The following is a 20,000-nucleotide window of genomic DNA, read 5'->3' on the forward strand; positions in this document are numbered from 1 at the left end:
TCTCTCTCCCTACATCTCTCTCTCTCCCTACATCTCTCCCTCTCCCTACATCTCTCTCCCTACATCTCTCTCTCCCTACATCTCTCTCTCTCTCCCTACATCTCTCTCTCCCTACATCTCTCTCTCCCTACATCTCTCTCCTCCCTACATCTCTCCTTCGTAGATCTCTCTCTCCCTCTCTCCATTTCTCTTTAACTTGCAAAAGCAACTGCATGAGGCCGCAGCGCCACAGTAAAACACACCTAGAATGAAATCCAGTGGTCCTGTACCAGTTATGAGTAATTAGGTACGCTTGATTTAGCACAAACAAAACACTGACACATCCCCTGACCCGGAACAGTAGCTCGTACGAAGGTTAACCGTGGACAAGTCCTGAACAGTCTGCAAACTCAGAAATGAATCAAATGCACCTGAAGTTGTTTGAAATACTTGATCATTTCAAAGTAATACTAGTATTGTGAATATTCAGCTACCTGTAGGCTACCTGATCCCTGTATCTAACCCAGGTCTTCTGCCAGGATAAACGCTGGCAACCCTGATATAATTGCTCAGCATTAAGGGGGGGTTACTGACAGTTCATGGCAACCCTCTCTTCTCTCTCACCATCCCTCTGTCTGTGCTAGGGCCCATGGGTCACAGGGAAACCCTCCCTCCCTACATCCCATCTCTCTCTCTCCAACTCTCGTTCCCTCCATCTCTCCTTTCCATCTCTCTCTCTCTCCCTCCATCTCTCTCTCCCTCCCTCCACCTCTCTCTCTTTCCATCCCCCTCCCTCCATCCCTCTCTCCATCTCTTTCTCCCTCTCTCGACTGGCCCGTCTCACTTTCCCTCACACAGAGGTGGAATAGAGGATAGAGGAATAGATTTACAGTAGAAAGCGATTTATCTCCCTCCCTCCCCATCTCTCTCCCTCTCTCATGCCCCCCCCTCCTCACCCCTAATCCTCAGTCTGTAGGGGGCTTGTTTCCTCCCTCCCTCTCTCACTCCCTCCCTCTCTCTCTCTCCCTCTCTCTCTCTCCTCCCTCTATAATCCTCTCCAGGGTGCATAGAGTCACCCAGAGGGCAGCAGCATCACTGAACCCTCGCCTGTCACTCATCCACACACACACACACACACACACGCACGCACACACACACACTAGAGATGGGAGGACAATAGGGATCATACTACGGATCTGGTTCCATCTGCTATAATAATGTTGTATCACTCTTTGCCTGTCCGTCTTTCAATCTGTCTGTCTGTCTGTCTGCCTGTCTATCTACCTGTCTGTCTTCCTGTCCTTCTGTGTGTGTGTGTGTCTGTCTGCCTGCTTGCTTGCCTGCCTGCCTGCCTGCCTGCCTGCCTGTCTGTCTGTCTGTCTGTCTGTCTGTCTGTCTGTCTGCTTGCCTGCCTGCCTGTCTGTCTGTCTGTCTTCCTGTCCTTCTGTCTGTGTGTGTGTGTGTGTCTGTCTGTCTGTCTGCCTGTCTGTCTGTCTGTCTGTCTGTCTGTCTGTCTGTCTGTCTGTCTGTCTGTAGATAAACATAGGAGAGCTGACAGACAGGATGAAGGAGGTGGAGCAGTGCTGCCACCGTGTGGATGAGCTGGAGACTGCAGCGGTGAGTTGGAGATGTAACTGTTACGCACCAAAGATGGATAGAGGTGGTTTGGTGACCATGCACCCCCCTGGTCTAATGTTTAGGCTTCAAGCCAGGTTCACATACAGCCCAGACGGTTTTAAGCAGTTGTTTTAAAACAAAATGTGATTATTTTGAGACCGCCAATTTGGAAAGTAGAAAGTTCCTAAACAGCTGTTTTCAAGACTTAATGGGAAATATTATGGACAGACGAAGAGATGGGCATTTTAAATGTGTCCTACTCACAAAGGAGACCAAGTTTCAAGTCCCATGGCTGTTCATCCCCCCACCCATCCCCATGATCATGCGTTTGTTATCTCTCTCTCTCTCTCTCTTTCACATAAAGCCTCTTGGCCTTCCAACCTCACCTTTTGTCTTTTAGCACTTTGTTTTTCACTTTTTGCGAATTAGTAAACTCCCTCCCCCTCCCTCTGTCCCAGAAACACCTGGAGGAGAGGGTGGGTCAGTACCCGAACCCGGAGCAGCTGAGCCAGTGTGTCACCTGGGAGATCATGCAGTCCACCCTGGTCAGCGAGAGGAAGAAGCTGCAGGTGGTACTTCCTGGTTCTGGCTCCTCCCCACGCCCTCCTTCTCTCTACCTCTCTTCACCTCCCTCTCTCTGCCTCTCTTCACCTCCCTCTCTCTGCCTCTTTTCACTCCCTCTCTCTGCCTCTTCACCTCCCTCTCTCTACCTATACCTGCCCTCCCGATCCCTTACTCTACCTCTCTATTTCACGCTCCCTCCCTCCCCCCCCTCTGTCTCTCTCTCTCTCTGTCTCTCTCACTCAGTGTCTCTCTGTCTGTCTCTCTCTCTCTCTCTGTCTCTCTCTCTCTCTCTCTCTCTCTCTAACGGATCTCCCTGCCTCTCACTGTGGCCGAGCTAACAGCTAACACGTTATCAATCTCCTCCTCTTCCCCCTCCTGCTCCCCAGGAGTTCAGGGACTCCACCCCCAGCCCCGCCCCATTGGCGGCGCCCCCCACCCCCGCCACTCCTCTCACCCTGGGCTCCGCTCCCCCAGGGACGCCCCCCCAGCGCAGGGCAGCTCTGCCCCAGGCCCCCCTCTCCGACGAGGCCCTGAGGCCGAGCGGCAGGCCCCTCTCCAGGGTGGCCAGTGGGGCGGAGTGCTACCCGGAGGCGGTGCAGGCCCTGAGGGAGGTGGGGAGGCTGGCGGAGCGGCAGGAGGGCCTGCAGGTCCGGGTGGAGAGGCTGGAGGTCGGCAAGGCGGACCAGGCCCAGCTGCAGCACCTCAGGGAGCAGCTCACTGACATGGGTGAGCTAGTTAGGACCTGGTCAGGTAGATGGGTGAGCTAGTTAGGACATGGTCAGTTAGATGGGTGAGTTAGAACCTGGTCAGTTAGATGGGTGAGCTAGTTAGGACCTGGTCAGGTAGATGGGTGAGTTAGAACCTGGTCAGTTAGATGGGTGAGCTAGTTAGGACCTGGTCAGGTAGATGGGTGAGCTAGTTAGGACATGGTCAGTTAGATGGGGGTGTTAGAACCTGGTCAGGTAGATGGTTGAGCTAGTTAGAACCTGGTCAGTTAGATGGGTGAGCTAGTTAGAACCTGGTCAGTTAGATGGTGGTGTTAGAACCTGGTCAGGTAGATGGTTGAGCTAGTTAAAACCTGGTCAGGTAGATGGGTGAGCTAGTTAGGACCTGGTCAGTTAGATGGGTGAGCTAGTTAGGACCTGGTCAGTTAGATGGGTGAGCTAGTTAGAACTTGGTCAGTTAGATGGGTGAGCTAGTTAGAACCTGGTCAGTTAGATGGGTGAGTTAGTTAGAGCCTGGTCAGTTAGATGGGTGAGTTAGTTAGAACCTGGTCAGTTAGATGGGTGAGTTATTTACAACTTGGTCAGTTAGATGGGGGAGTTAGTTAAATATGTTAATTAGATGACTGAGCAAGTTCCAACTTGACTAGTTAGATGGGTGAGCTAGTTAAAGTCTTGGGTAGCTATCGAGTTAGTTAGCATACAGAGCTAGTATATTATTATATACACATAAGACAAAAACATATTTGAAACACTTTGAACCTTGAACCCTGAATATCTACCATCTCTATCTACTAAGTATGGTCATCACAAGAGTGTGGTTCCGAACCGCCACCGCTACATGCGTGTGCGTAGCAGCTGAGTGTTGTGGCGTGTGTGTGGCGTGTGTTACAGGTGACAGCGACATACCTAAGAACCTGATGGAGCAGATCAACCACCTGAAAACCCTGGTAGACAGCCTGATGATCGAAAGAGAAAAGGTGAGACACACACACACACACACACATATGCACACACACACACACACACACACACCGTACACACACACACACACCGTACACACACACACACACCCTGCACATGGCTCCATGATGTCCTGATGTTGATGATGGATGCCCTCGTGTGCGTGTGTATGTGTGTGTGTGCATGCGTGCGTGGCGTGTGTGTGTGTGTGTGTGTGTGTGTGTGTGTGTGTGTGTGTGTGTGTGTGTGTGCGTGCGTGCGTGCGTGCGTGTGTGCGCGCGTGTGTGTCAGCTGGGTGAGCTGGAAGCGCTGGTCCTGGGTCAGATAGGGACAGAGACAGGGACAGGCAGGAGCTCTGAGACAGGCTCATCAGACAGGGAGGACAGCCAGGAGACAGTGTCCCACGACTCCGCCCTGCTCAGGAGGCAGATAGCTTACCTCAGGTAAACAACCCCCCCACACACACACACACACACACACAGGAAGACAGTACCCACTCTTACTTGATGTAAACGAAGCAAGACCAAGGTTGTATACATGTACGGGTAGTTGGGTGTGAATATCTAATGGCGATCGAACCCAGGGCCACCCGCTTGCTAATCCCAAATGTCTACCCGTCCCACCATGGTTGTGTGTGTGTGTGTGTGTGTTCAGGAACTCAGTGCAGAAGCTGGATGAGGAGGTACAGCTGCTGAAGGAGAACGAGGCAGCAGCCAAGGCTGAGCAGCAGAGAAAGAAAGACTCACTACAGGACCAGGTCAGACAGGCAGGGAGACAGACAGACAGGGAGACAGGGAGACAGGCAGGCATGTAGACAGACAGACAGGCAGGCAGGGAGACAGACAGACAGGCATGTAGACAGACAGACAGACAGACAGGCAGGCAGGGAGACAGACAGACAGGCAGACAGGCAGGCAGGGAGACAGACAGACAGGCAGACAGACAGACAGACAGGGAGACAGACAGACAGACAGACAGGGAGACAGACAGACAGACAGACAGACAGACAGGCAGACAGACAGGCATGTAGACAGACAGACTGATACAGTTTTGTTAGACAGACATGAACAAACAGACAATTGACAAAATCCAATAGACAAACATCTGAACACGTCAGTGTCTTGTACACTCGTACAGAGTGTTTGAAAGCAGCCCCTCCACCAAGCAGTACATCCACCAGACTATCCCACCTCACAGCGCCCCCTAGTGTCTCGGCGGTCCGCCGGCCCCTTCACCCTTGTCCCCTCTCTCTCGCCGTCCCAGCTGGACAGCCTGCGAGGGACGCTGGAGGACACGATGGCGTCCTCCTCCTCGCTGCTCTCCAGCAGCCTGCATCAGCAGGGGTCCGAGGGGAGCCTGGACCAGGGCGAGGCCCCGGCGGCGCCGGCGCCAGAGGGCCCGGCGGCGTGCCCCTCCTGCTCGGTGGACGTCAGCAGGAAGGTCAGCCAGCTGTTCCAGCGCTACGAGAAGCTGCAGGGGCTGGTCAGCGGCTTCGTGAGGCAGGGAGGAGCAGGAGGCAGGACAGGCGGAGAGGTAGCAAGTCTTAGATTAGCCCAGATTAGCCCAGATTACAGTCTAGGTTACGGTTTAGTTGACAGATTATGGTCGAGGTTACGGTTTAGTTGACAGATTATGGTCGAGGTTACGGTTTAGTTTACAGATTATGGTCTAGGATACGGTTTAGTTTACAGATTACAGTCTAGGTTAGGGTTTAGGAAGGAGGTGATGGGTAGCTAACTGATGATTGTGCGTGTGTGTGTGCGTGTGTGTGTGCGTGTGTGTGTGTGTCAGAGCTCGGAGCTGATGAGCAACGTGCAGGGGGCCATCCTTCAGCTGCAGGCAGACTGCGAGAAGCTCCACGGCACGGCCAACCTCCTGATGGACGAGCACAGCCAGAAACAGAGCCACATCGACGTGAGTCTCCCTGGGGGGGGGGGCCGGGGGTGAGAGTGTCCCTGGGGGGTTCCAGGGGAGGGGGGGGGGGGCGGGGGTGTGAGTGTCCCTGGGGGGTTCTAGGGGAGGGGGGGGGGGGCGGGGGTGTGAGTGTCCCTGGGGGGTTCCAGGGGAGGGGGGGGGGGGCGGGGGTGTGAGTGTCCCTGGGGGGTTCTAGGGGAGGGGGGGGGGGGCGGGGGTGTGAGTGTCCCTGGGGAGGTGCCAGGGGTGTGAGTGGGCGCGGGGGTGACGACCCGGGGGTGAGGACCCATGGGAGGGGGGGACAGACTAGGGTGGGCAGTGGGAGGAGAGTGTCTCAAACTGGGGGAGGCGATGATCAAACTGCTGGCATAGAAGTCGATGATGATGATATAATGGTGATGATGATGATGTGGATGATGATGATGACGATGATGATGTTGATGGTGATGTTGATGGTGGTATTGACGACCATGATGATGATGATGATGGTGGTGATGATGAAGATGACGATGATGATGATGATGACGATGACGACCACGTTCCTCCACAGCACCTGTACAAGTCCATGGAGGAGCTTCGCGAGAAGAAGGCTGACAAAGAGCTGGTGGAGATGGAGATAGAGATCGTAAGTGACTTCGGCTCGGCCACTCGCAATAGGCCTTTCTGACCTGTCAATCACGCGGAGAATAATAACCAATAAGGTTGCTTGATTTCTTAAGACCACGCCTCTGATGTCCCACAAACAAAGCTTGTCCCGTGTTGTGTTCATAGATGGGACATTAGTTTGAAGAAAATGGTTCTTAAAACATACAGAAAACCGGCCTGCAGGCTGCTGTACCATAATGTTATAAGAAAACAAGCTGTACGATACTCCACACCTCCCTCCACACATTAGGTGCTTGATGTACAGTAGCTAATTAGCCCGTAGCTAGCAGTTAGCAGATCATTCTCACAGGCTTATTTTCTAAGAATGGATGCCACTAACTTACTCACCCTGCTTTACATGTGTAGTAAGCCCCCACGATTTTGTCCTGATGAATTTCAATCTGGAGTTTGTGAGGCGTCTGTGCCTTCCGCATAGATTGCCAGCAACTAGCATCAACTGTGTATGTTGTCAACTGCTCTGTCCGAAATCCAAATCTCATGAATATTTCCTTGTGTTAAATAGTTCAACCCTTTCTGTAGAACTCTCTTAGACAAAGTAGTGACAAAGTAGTGGCATTTGGCAAATAACACACAGCCATATATTGTCAGGAATCCTTGAGAGAATTATCAGGTATGTGCCATTCAGTGGACATTTTAGTAGCATGCCAAAGCTTGTGGGGCATAGCAACAGTAACTAGGGGGAGCGGAACTTGCCGCCTGAATAGGAAAGGTCTATACTGCACTTAGTAGGATACAGGTGTAAGATATGTAGTATATGTGTAAGATATGTAGTATTTGGGTAAGGTATGTAGTATTTGGGTAAGGTATGTAGTATTTGGGTAAGGTATGTAGTATTTGGGTAAGGTATGTAGTATTTGGGTAAGGTATGTAGTATTTGGGTAAGGTATGTAGTATTTGGATAAGGTATGTATTATTTGGGTAAGGTATGTATTATTTGGGTAAGGTATGTAGTAAGGTATGTAAGGTATATAGTAGCTAGCTCATGGTGAGCGTAGTGTGTTTGGCCCCAGGTGAACTGTAGGTTCATATTGTGTTAGTCTCCAGGGTAGACAAGCTCTTACAAGTCCACACAGGTCTGGAAGGGTTTCCTGCAAATCCCAACATGCTGAAGCCAAACCTGTTCTAAGCTCGTACACGGCTTCAGCTTGGCCCGTCAAGCCAACACAAGCCCATACGAGTTTACACACGCACGTGCCTGCGTGTGTGTGTGTGTGTGTGTGGTAATCCCTAACAAGTCCATACAGGCTTCATCCAGCCCCAACAAGCCCACAACAATGCTGTCATTGACCTGACACCTCTCGTCCTTGTCCTCCTCCCCCTCTCCCCTCCTCCTCCTCCTCCTCCCCCCGCCTGTAGAAGGCTGACAAGCGTGCGTTGGAGACCAAGGTGAGCCGGATGCAGTTTGACTCCATGACGGAGCAGCTCAACACCATGTTCCAGGAGCTGCTCAGCAGGATCTCCGGTCAGGAGCAGGACTGGCACAAGGTGGTGGAGAAGATCTCCACAGAGATGGAGTGCAAGGTGGGGAGCAAGAAACGCACCAACTCCTTCACTCAGAAAGCTACTTGCTTGCTCGCTTATTACTTGCGTTTTATACTTAGCATACTTACTTGCTTGCGTACTACTGAGCGTATGTGGATATAGTTACTAACCTAGGCTAATTACAATGCTCATACTTCCTTACCAGCCTACTTAGTGACTTTAGAGAGCTTATTAGGAAGAGAACTACTGTTTTCGAATGTAGTGTCCTTGTCCACATTATAAGACATGGTCTGAGTGAGAGGTCTCTGTTATATTCTGTTATGGTTCTCCTGCGTCCTCTGTTCTGATTGGTTCTGCTACCCCCCGTGTCCTCTGTTCTGATTGGTTCTGATTCCCCTGTGTCCTCTGTCCTGATTGGTTCTGCTTCCCTCCGTGTCCTCTGTCCTGATTGGTTCTGCTTCCCCCCGTGTCCTCTGTTCAGATTGGTTCTGCTACCCCTGTGTCCTCTGTCCTGATTGGTTCTGCTTCCCCCGTGTCCTCTGTTGTGATTGGATGCTCAGCTTAACCGCATTGAGCTGGAGTCGGTGAAGAAGCAGCTGGAGGAGCGCTGGAAGGGGATCCGGAAGCAGCTGCAGGCCCAGCCCGCCCCCGAGCAGGACGACGCCGCCGGCATCAGGAAGTAGGCGGTCTCAACGCCAGACCCATTTTTACAGCTGATACACTTTGACCCGTCGATACGCCCTCAGGAAACCAGCGAAGTGACACAGACTCTATTATGTAGGATGCGGAGCGCAGCGATTCAACGTAATATTTGAGTCTGGAGAGAGACTAGGATGTAGGTGACCCCCCAGCCAAAGCAGGGCCAGGGAACACACATCAGGAAGTAGCCGGCCCCTAGCCAGGGCAGGGGCAGGGCGTCAGGAAGTAGCCGACCCCTAGCCAGGGCAGGGTCAGGACGTCAGGAAGTAGGTGACCCCCAGCCAGGTCAGGGGTCAGGGAATCAGGAAGTACTGTAGGGGACCCCCCGCCGGGGTGGGGTCAGGGGTCAGGCTCTCTCTGTGGATCTATCTGTTAAATTATTATCCCTCTCTTCCTCCAATAGCTGTTAACAAGATGATCAATGTGTGTGTCTATCTCTCCTGCCCTCTCATAGACAGCTAGTGGCCAGGTTCCACTGTATCTCCTGTGACCGGCCGGTGGACATGTTGACCCCTGGATCGTACGTCTGCCGTCGTCTACATACATACTACATACATACTCTCTATAACGCCGTCGCGATAACGACGCGCTATTACATTACAAATGTCTGCTTTTCTTTCTCTCCCTCTCTCCTTTCTCTGTCCATCTTTCGTTTTCTCTCTTTCTCCACCCCTCCCTCCCTGATGCTCTCTCGCTCCATCTCTTCCACGCACTCTTTATTGCTCTCTGTCGCCCTCCGCAGGCACCTGGTGACCATGCCCTCCAACCCCGGGCTCCCCTCTCACCGGTCCAACCGGCCCTACACCGTCTACGAGCTGGAGCAGGTCCGCCAGCACTGCCGCAGGTGAGAGCGCCCGCCCCACACAGAGACGCAGATGGAGAGATAGAGGTAGAGAGAGATAGAGGTAGAGAGAGATAGAGAGAGATAGAGGTAGAGATAGAGAGATAGAGGTAGAGAGAGATAGTTAGAGATAGAGGTAGAGAGGTAGAGATAGAGGTAGAGATAGAGAGAGATGGAGTTAGAGAGAGAGATAGAGGTAGAGAGAGAGGTGGAGAGAGAGATAAATAGATAGATGTAGAGAGAGAGTTAGAGGTAGAGAGAGAGGTAGAGATATAGAAAGGTAGAGACAGAGAGTTAGAGATACAGATGCAGGTAGAGATAGAATCTGTCATTACTTTTCTCTGAACCGTGTCACTGTTACATAACTGTACCAGCAGAGGGCGCCAGATTCATATAATCTAATGTGATTCTAAATCATCACCCTCGTGCAAACAGTCAGAGAACTTCCCTGAGTAATAGTCGATCGTTATCATAATAATAAGAATAATAAGAATAATAAGAATAATAAGAATAATGTTGTTAGTAATGGTTATTAATATCATTGTTATAGCGTAGAATGATTCCCAAGTGTTTGCTGTTAGGTTAGAACAGTAAGTTGGAACAGTTAGTTCCCAGCGTGGTACTAGCCAGCTGTGCCCCCCCCCCCGCCCCGCCCCGCCCCAAGCCTCAGAGCAGGGACCAACCAGGGACACTTTGAGGCGGCGAGCTGCGAGCGGAGCCTGGCGCAGGCGCGGCAGATCCACACCCTGATGTGCCGCCAGATAGAGCGGGTGCAGAGCCAGCTGGGCGGCATGATGCGCCCCTACAGCCAGAGGGCGCTGCTGCGGGAGATCGGGCCCTCGCGCTACCCGCCCATTCTGGGCCCCCTGCAGAGGTCGAGCCAGAGCTTGCCCAAGCAGTGAGTCAGGGGACAGGGAGAGACAGGGGGGAGAGACAGGGGGGAGAGACAGGGGGGAGAGACCGGGGAGGAGGGAGGGAGGGAGAGAGGGAGGGAGGATGGAGACAGGCAGGGACAGGTACTGTAGGATTACAGAATATTCTTTTTGTGTTTTTTTTTATTTTTATTTCATCTTATCTTAAAAAATTCCACTCTCCTCACCTCTCCTCTTCTCTCCTCTCCTGTCCACTTCTCTCCTCTCCCCTCCTCTTCTGTCCTCTCCTCTTCTCTCCTCTCCTGTCCACTTCTCTCCTCTCCACTTCTCTCCTCTCCTGTCCACTTCTCTCCTCTCCCCTCCTCTTCTCTCCTCCCCCCCCAGCGAGCGTATCCCAGAGATGTCTGACTACAGTTACCTGGCCATGTCCCGTAGCTGTGGGGGCAGCCACACCCTCACCCACCCCAGCCGACGCTGCTCGCGCCCGCAGCCCTTCACACACCTCGTCCAGGCCGAGGAGGAAGCCCCGCCCCCCACGCCCAGCTCCGCCCTGCGCGTTCAGGTAGGACGGACGGACCGACGGACGTAAACTTATGTATGAACGTGCGTGACCTAATGACTGTCGTGGTTCTGATTGGCCAGCCGGAGGAGGTGGATATCTTGGGATTGGACGGTCACATCTACAAAGGTCGCTTGAACACGCGGGCGATCAAGACCGTGGACGCCAGACTACCGACCATCTCTCCAGGTACTCTCTCTCTACTGACCATCTCTCCAGGTACTCTCTCTCTACTGACCATCTCTCCAGGTACTCTCTCTCTCTACTGACCATCTCTCCAGGTACTCTCTCTACTGACCATCTCTCCAGGTACTCTCTCTCTCTACTGACCATCTCTCCAGGTACTCTCTCTACTGACCATCTCTCCAGGTACTCTCTCTCTACTGACCATCTCTCCAGGTACTCTCTCTCTACTGACCATCTCTCCAGGTACTCTCTCTACTGACCATCTCTCCAGGTACTCTCTCTACTGACCATCTCTCCAGGTACTCTCTCTCTCTACTGACCATCTCTCCAGGTACTCTCTCTACTGACCATCTCTCCAGGTACTCTCTCTACTGACCATCTCTCCAGGTACTCTCTCTACTGACCATCTCTCCAGGTACTCTCTCTCTACTGACCATCTCTCCAGGTACTCTCTCTCTCTACTGACCATCTCTCCAGGTACTCTCTCTCTCTACTGACCATCTCTCCAGGTACTCTCTCTACTGACCATCTCTCCAGGTACTCTCTCTCTCTACTGACCATCTCTCCAGGTACTCTCTCTCTACTGACCATCTCTCCAGGTACTCTCTCTACTGACCATCTCTCCAGGTACTCTCTCTACTGACCATCTCTCCAGGTACTCTCTCTACTGACCATCTCTCCAGGTACTCTGTCTACTGACCATCTCTTCAGGTACTCTCTACTGACCATCTCTCCAGGTACTCTGTCTCTGACGCATACATTTACACTCTCTCTTTCTCCCTCTTTCTCTCTCTATCTGGCACACACACACACACACACACACACACACACACACACACACACACACACACACACACACACACACAGTCTCTCTCTGTCTCTCTCTGACACACAAACACTGTCTGTCTGTCTCTGTCTTTCTCTCTCTCTCTGACACACACACACTCTCTCTTTTTAACAAACACAAACACACACACACACACACACACACACACACACACACACACACACACTCTTTCTGTCTCTCTAGGGCAGTAGAGGTGTTGTTCCCACAAGCCTGATGATATAAAGTTACCCATCTGCCTGGAAAGTGACTTCATGTTGAGTGTGTCATCATGTCTGCATACCGTAGGCAGCTGTCACGTGTGTGTGTGTGTGTGTGTGTGTGTGTGTGTGTGGAGGGGGCAGTGAAAGTGTTCAGTGCCAACAGACCCAATGGATTTTCTGCACTTTGTAATGCATTTATAAATGCCTTGTGTTTGGCCTGGTTTGGACTAGCCAATAAAGGATTTTCTGAATTTGAAACTCTCTCTCTCTCTCTTTGTTTCTCTCTCTCTCCCTCTTTCTCTCTACCTCTCTCTCTCTCTCTTTCTCTCTCTCTCCTCTACCGCCTCAGAGCTGTTACGCAATCCATCTTAAAACGATCACATCATCACCACGCCGTGTGTGTACTGCTGTGTGTGTGTGTGTGTGTGTGTGTGTGGGTACATTCGCTACCCTTGCCTTAGTTCCTCCCTCTCTGGTTTGGACTGTGTGTTCAGAGCCTGGGCAGCGTTCCATCCCAGAGAGCGGCTCCCTCCCTCCCTCCCTCCCCACTCCACTTCTCCTCCGCAGATCTGACAGGCTGCGGACGGGTGTGAGCGACAGGCAGGACGCGGTGAAGGAAGCAAGGCCGGGTCGCCTAGCTCTCTCAGATCTGGGAGGGGGGGGAGCGAGCGAGGGAGGGGACATGAAAGGGAGCAGGGAGCGACTTTTTGGGAATGGAACGCGGCCGAAGGAGGATGGGAGGAGAGGGAGGTGGAGGGAGGAAGAGAGAGGGGAGAGTGAAGTTGGGGGTGCGAGACGGCAGCGGACGGGGGGAGGGAAGAATGTCATTTGTGTTTGCTTGTTTGTTTGTTTGTGGGTCAGCGTTTGAAGAGGAGACGAGAGGGTTAGGAAGAACAGATGAGGAGGGAGGGAGGGAGGAGTTTAGGGGAAGGAGACAGGAGGGAGGGTGTATACGGGAGAAGTATTTTAGGAGAGTTGGAATAGTTGTGTGGAGTTCCAGGATTAGGGAGCAGGACACAGGGAAGAGAGAGAGAGAGAGAGAGAGAGAGAGAGAGAGAGGGTGGGTGGGGACGGGAAGTTTTTTTTGGGGGGGGGTGTGTGTGTCTGCTGGGATCGAATGTTCCACACAGGAAAGAACCCCATGTTTCCTAAGAGCAGCAGTATGACTGGTATAGCTACGGTCGGCGCGGGGGAAACTGCCTCTGTCATCACATAGCTGAGGCCGTCTCTCTCCTCTCACCATCCTCTTCTCTCCTCTCTCACTCTTCCTCTCATCTGTTCATTTTACCCATGAAATGTCTTCGTGCTGAAAGAACTAACGGATAGATTCGGAAGCTTCTCTCTCTCTCTATTTCTCTCTCCGTCTCTCCGTGATTATTCTTTTCATTCCAGGCCCAGCTCTTGTGAGGAGATGAACATTTCTCTGCTAGCTAGTGATCTCAAACCTGACTGACCTCATCATTATAAACAATGCTTGGCAACACAAACATCGTTACACAACAAACAAAACCCCCGTTTGCAGAGGTAGATAAAAGGATGTTTGTGGTTTGAGGAGGTAGATATCGGACAACACGCGCCGGCTATTCTGACGTTAAACCTCCCGGTCGAGACTTGACCTCGAGCCTGACCGTTGTTATTTTAGAGTATGTGTGTGTGCTGCATCTGTGTGTGTCAAGGTCATAGTGTGTTGTTGTTGTTGTGTGTGTGTGTGTGTGTGTGTTAGGTCAGGGCCGTGATATGTACTCTTGTTATTGCAGGCATGTGTAAGAGCAAGGACAAGGTCGTCCGCTCGCAGTCCCAGAAGTCCGGTGGGACAGAGACCGGCCGCGGGACCCCCGTCAGACCCCAGAGTGCCAAGGCCCAGCGCAGTCGTTCAGGTAGGACACACACACACGTGCGCGCTAGCTAGGCTGATACCCGAACACACGCGCACACACACACACACGCTGGAGCTTCTACCCACTAGAGCTGGGGGTCACATACAACCGCCGAGACAGTTTGAAGGATGGAATGTTTGTTTTGAAATCGTCTTTTCAGTTTCAAAACTCTGCCCCCCCCCCTCCAGCCTCGAGCAGTTCAGTGCGGGACCGGCCCGTGTCCTCCCTGGGCTGCCTCTCCCAAGGACCCCTGGCCCAGGCCTCCTCCCAGGCCGACCTCCCCGGTGACCTGCAACCCCCCATGGAGCTGCCGGAGGACCAGCCTGTCACCACCCTCTAGGGGGCGCCGCAGAGCACTTCTTTCTACCGTATTACTTTATTTTAGACGAATTAAAAAACGGTTTACAGCAGCAGCCACAGACGGCGTACCGACTGTCCTTTCTGTAACGGAAGGGGAGACATTAACGTTTTTTTAAGGATTTTTGTATCAACTTCAAAGGAACGGGAGTTGAGATCTGGGGTCCGCGAATGTGAATTCCAATATCAATGCTGCTGCTACTGTAGCTAGACCGTCATCAACGAGCCTGCCTTTGATTGTTCTCTTAAAGGGATAGTTCACCCAAACTACATTGACCCAATTTGCGCACGGCCTGCCTTATAGGTCACAACACCATGCATCTGTTTTGAGAGGGACTCTATAATATCGTCCCGGACATGTGTGCCATGACATGGCAACCAGATCCATGCAACACATGTCGAAGCACATGGTTCTTGCTTCCGCCAGCCGCCGTTAACCACAGCTATGTTGGTATACAACAGCTGGTGTCGCCGCGTCGCTCGTCCGTAGCGCTCATACGGACGAGCGACGGTCATAAACACCGCTTTAGCGCGCCGCCGCCGAAAAGCTAGCGGCTCGAGGGACGCAGGACGGGTAGTATTTACTCCGAGAAGTGACTTTAAAACCAGTTCACAGGCACATGCCAGAGACTAGGTTTAGGTTAGCGCCCTTGCTTTGGGCTTTGAGCATACGTCCTGTTACTCCCGCGGTCGGAGACAACAACAGTAGAGGCCTCTGGCTGCACCTGCGACCCACGCTGGGGGAGGGGGGGGTTAAAACATCCGGGGGTTGTCAACTCTCCCAGATGGCGTTCCCTTCAAATGTCACCGTGTCCGCTGGGTCCCCTTTACAGGCATACCCCTGGCAAGCAGACAGCCGTGCCTGGCATTGTAGCATAGCATAGTTTAGCGTGACACGGGATAGCATATTTCAGATCAGCGTAGCATAGCAGGGGCATGGTGTAGCATAGCGCACTTCTGCGGAGTGTCCCGTCAGCGTTATGTGATGGGGAAGGTAGGATGTGTGAGTTAACTGACTTGAAAGGACATTGTGTACTTGTCAGAGAGAGAGAGAGAGAGAGAGAGAGAGAGAGAGAGAGAGAGAGAGAGAGAGAGTGTGAGTGAGTTTCCCAGAAGCTGAACTCAAAAGGGAAGCGAGGAGCAAGGTCACTCCCAGGCCCCGTGTACACATACTACTACTAGCGTTTCACTTCCTGTCGGTAATGAACCAGGATGTTCATCTTAAACCGCGTTGGCGTGTGCGGAGCGGTAAGTCTAGTGATAGACCGGTTTGCTTCCCAAGAACCTTGTGACTCATGTATGTGAATCCAACACTCTGTATATGCAGCCAGGGGGTGAACGCACCACCATGCATTCTGTAAACATGTCCACGTTGTGATTGCGAACTTCTGACTGCAAATGGATGTTGTCATATCTTGTGTTGCCTGCAAATAAATTATATTGCTTGTTTTTTAATTACCCCTTTGTGACCCCCCCCCCCCCCCCCCCCCCCCCCCCCCCCCCCCGCCGCCCACACACACACACACACACACACACACTAGCACTCTAGCAAGGTCACGTAAAGGCGTAGGCCTATTTGTACTACTTGTAGACCGCAGTTCCAATACATACCAGTTTCCGAAACAACACTTTGACTTAACACACACACAGCGCTTACCACATCCTTCCGCTCTTAACTGATGTGCGGCGTTTCGGAGAAGACCGTTTGCTCTGTTCTTCACCCCCGAACAGGCTGCCGAGGAGAACGAGACAATAGCTACCCCCGTGGTGAATAGCTCTGACGTGTCGTCGTCTGGCTCGGCTAGCTGAACATCAACAGTAACATGGCCCACTTGCTGGGTGAGGCATCTACAGTTCTGAATACACAATGTGCTTGTGTGTGTGTGTCTAATGTACTGGTGTATGTGTTCCATCGCCCCTAGTTGTATCTCTCTGGTTCTCCTCCAAGAGGAAACTCCCAGATCTCCCAGGACAAGCCAAGCAGCTACAGATCATAACTTGTTTTTATTAATCATATAAATACATATTTAATCAGAGGAGGGAGATGAGCACAGAGGGCCAGACAGAGTAACATGGACCCAGACCTGGGTCCAAATACTATCTGAAATCATGTCAATTCATTATCTGTCCTCGATTGTTCGTGTCTGGGCTGTTCCCTAATATGTAAACCCCGCCTACCTGACACACCCAATCAATCAAACTCTAAAGCAACTGAAAAGATTTCAACCTTGTACTTTCACCCAGGTCTGGGATGGGCCCGAGAATGTTTGTGTAGCAATGAGGTATGAAGGTCTGTCTGCGTGTTTGAAGTTCTCTACCAGACATCTATAATGACTGGTGTTCAATTGAAGTTTTCATTAAAAGGTTCTTCTGCTCGTCTTCAGGTAACTATTATTAAAAGATACCCAATTTAAAGATATCACAGAGGAGACATTTTGGTTGGCGTGTCTTTGTCCTATTCTTTGAGGCTTAGGGGAGAGGCTTATAAAATACCTGAAACATCAAGGCCTGTCTCGGAGTAGGAGTGCTGAGGTGGGATCGGTTTTGTGTCTTCGACATCCTATACACTCCGAAAAAAAGGGTTCTTTGGTTGACCGACCTGGGGGATACTGAACAACTCTTTAAGGATCTCTAAGAACGTTTCCTTTTAGTTTATTGGTGAAATGGTTCTAGAAGCTAAATGATGCTAATTAGCACCTTTGTTTCTGATAGAAGTAGAATTATACAGAGAGAGAGAGAGGGAGAAAGAGGGAGAGAGAGAGGGAGAGAGGGAGGGGGGAGGGGGAAGAGAGAGGGAGAAAGAGAGAAAGGGAGAGAGGGGAGGGGGGAGAGAGGGAGAGAGAAAGAGGGAGACAGAGGGAGAAAGAGGGAGAGGGGGAGAGAGAGGGAGAGAGATAGAGAGAGAACCAGCACTCCTGCTGCGGTATAGTGAACGGCCTCCCAGGTCCCGTCGCCGTGGGAGACCAGACCATAATTACCCCACTCTGTGAGCCGTGTTGCCATAACAGACCAGGGCAGCCCTGTGATCCTCACACCAGGAAACACTCCCAAAGACTCTCCTCTGTTGGGCAAACAGAAAACCTCCTCCACCACCTCCTGGCTCCTTCTCTCCTTCAACCACATCCTTTCAATCTATCACTCCTCCTCACCCCCACCTCCCAGACTTGACCTCCAGGTTCTCTCTGTGTAGAACCTACCACGCCGGTCGCATGCCTCTTTTCTCTTCTTCTCTCCTCCCTCTGCTGCTAAGAGACATCCTGATAATGTGAAAAACAACAATTGTGTATTGATTTCAGATCCATAATAAATCTACCTGTTTTAATCACCCTCTTTTCTAAAGAAAGTACAGGTTCTTCCAAGTTACTGAGCCCCAGCAGAGGTTCCTCTTCCATACTTTAAAGAGGACATTCAGAACACACAGGCTCATCCCCGTACCATCCAATCAGATCAGAGAACACAGGCTCGCCCCCGTACCAGCCAATCAGATCAGAGAACACAGGCTCACCCCCGTACCATCCAATCAGATCAGGGAACACATAGGCTCTTTCCTCTCCCATCCAATCCGATCGGGGAAAACCTACAGCAGGCCATCTCCTCTTCCATCCAATTAAAACAGGTAGTAACAGTCAAGCTGCTACAGGTTGTGTGGAAATGTACTGTGATGCCCTCACCAAGCTTACCCCCCCCCATCCCCCATCTCCTCCTGCCTCCCTCCCTCCCCTAACCTACCCTCTCCTCCACCCCTCCCTCCCCTAACCTCCCTCTCCTCCCTGTTCCCTGCAAGCCTTCAATCCCTCCATATATCTTTCTCTGGCTCACACCCTTTCCCTGTCAAAACATTAGCTAATCAGATGTTAGTGTGTGTGTGTGTGTGTGCGTGCATCTCAACAGCATAACCGAGTTCTTAATTTTTTTCCCCCACTTTGTTTTGGCTGCGCCTTTATTTACAATCGAGTCAAGATGTTCCCATAATCGTGAGTGAAAAACCGGTTCGGCGCCGTCGTCACCAAACAAAAGAAAAACAGACGCGCTCTTTCACCCTCCTCCTTCCCCTCCGTAACACGACGACTGCGAAACACCTACAAGCAGGGAAAATAAAAACCTATCTTCTTCTCAACTGACCCTCCAAAGCATGGCTTTTTGACACCAAGCCTACAGGTCATCCATATCCCTGCTCTACGTCCCATCTCTCTGACAGCCACAGAGTAGGTTGTAATAACAAACAAAAAAAAACACAACTAAATATTAATAATACAATATAAATGTAATATGCCTCCCGCATGGCTAGAATGAGAATAGAAGTCAAATTATTGCAGATTTAGCTGTGGGCTCAAACCAACTGAAACTTAACAACATTCTGGTTTCACTTTTAAGAAAACAAATCGCTTCTTTAGCAAAGGTTTACATTCCAGACTTGACTCTAAACCCTCCTGTAGTGTCCACTTACACACACACACACACACACAAACAGAAATATGCACACACACGTGTATATACAGTATATACACACACACACACACACACACACACACACACACACACACACACACACACACACACAGGACACAGGAACATGCATTGCAGCCAGTGGATGAGGCCTTACTCAGCATTGGAACACACACACAGTATGTTTGGCTGTGAGGCTACAGTGGTGTTGGTGTTGTCCATGATCTGTACTCTTGTCCACACTAAACACATACTCACACACCACTAGATTATATGGAGAGAAACATCAAAACAGTTTTGCCGTGGCAACAAATTTGGGTAGAGAGCGCGTAACCGTAACCATGGGGATATGGCGTTGGGGCAGTCTCAGTGTCCGTGCCTGCTGGTTATTGCAGTGACTTCCTGTCACACGGTGTTGTTTGACCCAATGGGAGAGGAGAGTTTCTATAAATGGCCAATGACCAAGCACTTTATCAGATCACATGGCTCCTATCCTGTGGTAAGTGCTCTGCTGGGTCCAGACCCTGCACTGCTGATGTCCAAAAACAAAACTGCGTGTTCCACAATCCTTTTAGGGGCCCAGTAACTCCGAGGTTTGGTTACTTCCTGCTTCCTGTTTGTTCCTAGTGGTTCTCTCCTCAGCAATGTGGAGTTGCCGCGGAGACATGGAGAGACGCGGCTCTCCGACGGAGACAAGATTGTTCGTCGTCGTATTTAAAAAAAAAAAAAGAAAAAAAAAAAGAAAGAAGTAAAAGACGAGAAAAACCGACAGAGTACCAAGTGTCTCTCTCTTCACCCCGGGGGCCTTCAGAGACCCTATATTCTTCCCTCCCTCCCTCTCTCCCTCCCTCCCCAAACCCGCCCCCTCTAACAGAACCACCAGACTACCCCCACCCCCCCACCGCCTTTCACCCTCCCTCCCCCCCCGAGCGTAGAGTCTCATCTCTGGCCACGGAGGGCCGACACGACGGGGGTCTGCTGGGGCCCCCCGGCCTGGGCCACAGGGGGCCACATGGGGGCCTGGTGCATGTGGTGGTGGTAGTGGTGGTGGTGTGTGTGGTGGGCGGTGGGCGAGGAGGGGGGCAGCCAGGCCGGCTGGTGGCTGGGCGGGGAGGACGCCCAGAAGAAGCCCGCCGCCGGCGGGGAGCACGCCATGGACACCTGGGCGGGGCCCGACACTGCCCCCGAGGAGGAGGAGGAGGGGCCAGA

The 20,000-nt window shown here is 51.8% G+C and overlaps 2 protein-coding genes across 2 annotated transcripts in view; one reads left to right on the forward strand and one right to left on the reverse strand.

Annotated features, from left to right (window-relative positions):
* Window positions 1-14,328, forward strand: part of LOC311317388 (glutamine-rich protein 2) — a gene marked incomplete at both ends in the record, with an annotated part of 21,740 nt that extends 7,412 nt beyond the window's left edge. Inside the window, 14 exons of the mRNA XM_084448471.1 lie at window positions 2,067-2,168; window positions 2,547-2,886; window positions 3,777-3,862; window positions 5,109-5,339; window positions 5,637-5,759; window positions 6,310-6,384; window positions 7,782-7,946; window positions 8,468-8,586; window positions 9,061-9,126; window positions 9,349-9,450; window positions 10,704-10,881; window positions 10,962-11,067; window positions 13,869-13,988; window positions 14,177-14,328. Of these exons, the coding sequence (XP_084304597.1) occupies window positions 2,067-2,168; window positions 2,547-2,886; window positions 3,777-3,862; window positions 5,109-5,339; window positions 5,637-5,759; window positions 6,310-6,384; window positions 7,782-7,946; window positions 8,468-8,586; window positions 9,061-9,126; window positions 9,349-9,450; window positions 10,704-10,881; window positions 10,962-11,067; window positions 13,869-13,988; window positions 14,177-14,328 (1,965 nt within the window). The remainder of the gene's footprint in view (window positions 1-2,066; window positions 2,169-2,546; window positions 2,887-3,776; window positions 3,863-5,108; window positions 5,340-5,636; window positions 5,760-6,309; window positions 6,385-7,781; window positions 7,947-8,467; window positions 8,587-9,060; window positions 9,127-9,348; window positions 9,451-10,703; window positions 10,882-10,961; window positions 11,068-13,868; window positions 13,989-14,176) is intronic.
* Window positions 14,329-19,723: 5,395 nt separating this feature from the next.
* Window positions 19,724-20,000, reverse strand: part of ubald2 (UBA-like domain containing 2) — a 10,382-nt gene continuing 10,105 nt past the window's right edge. The window contains exon 3 of the mRNA XM_084449026.1: window positions 19,724-20,000. This exon is cut by the window's right edge and continues 90 nt beyond it. Within this exon, the coding sequence (XP_084305152.1) occupies window positions 19,731-20,000 (270 nt within the window). The 3' untranslated portion in view covers window positions 19,724-19,730.

The sequence above is a fragment of the Borostomias antarcticus genome, assembly GCF_949987555.1.
Source record: "Borostomias antarcticus genome assembly, chromosome: 14".
Lineage (NCBI taxonomy): Eukaryota > Metazoa > Chordata > Actinopteri > Stomiiformes > Stomiidae > Borostomias > Borostomias antarcticus.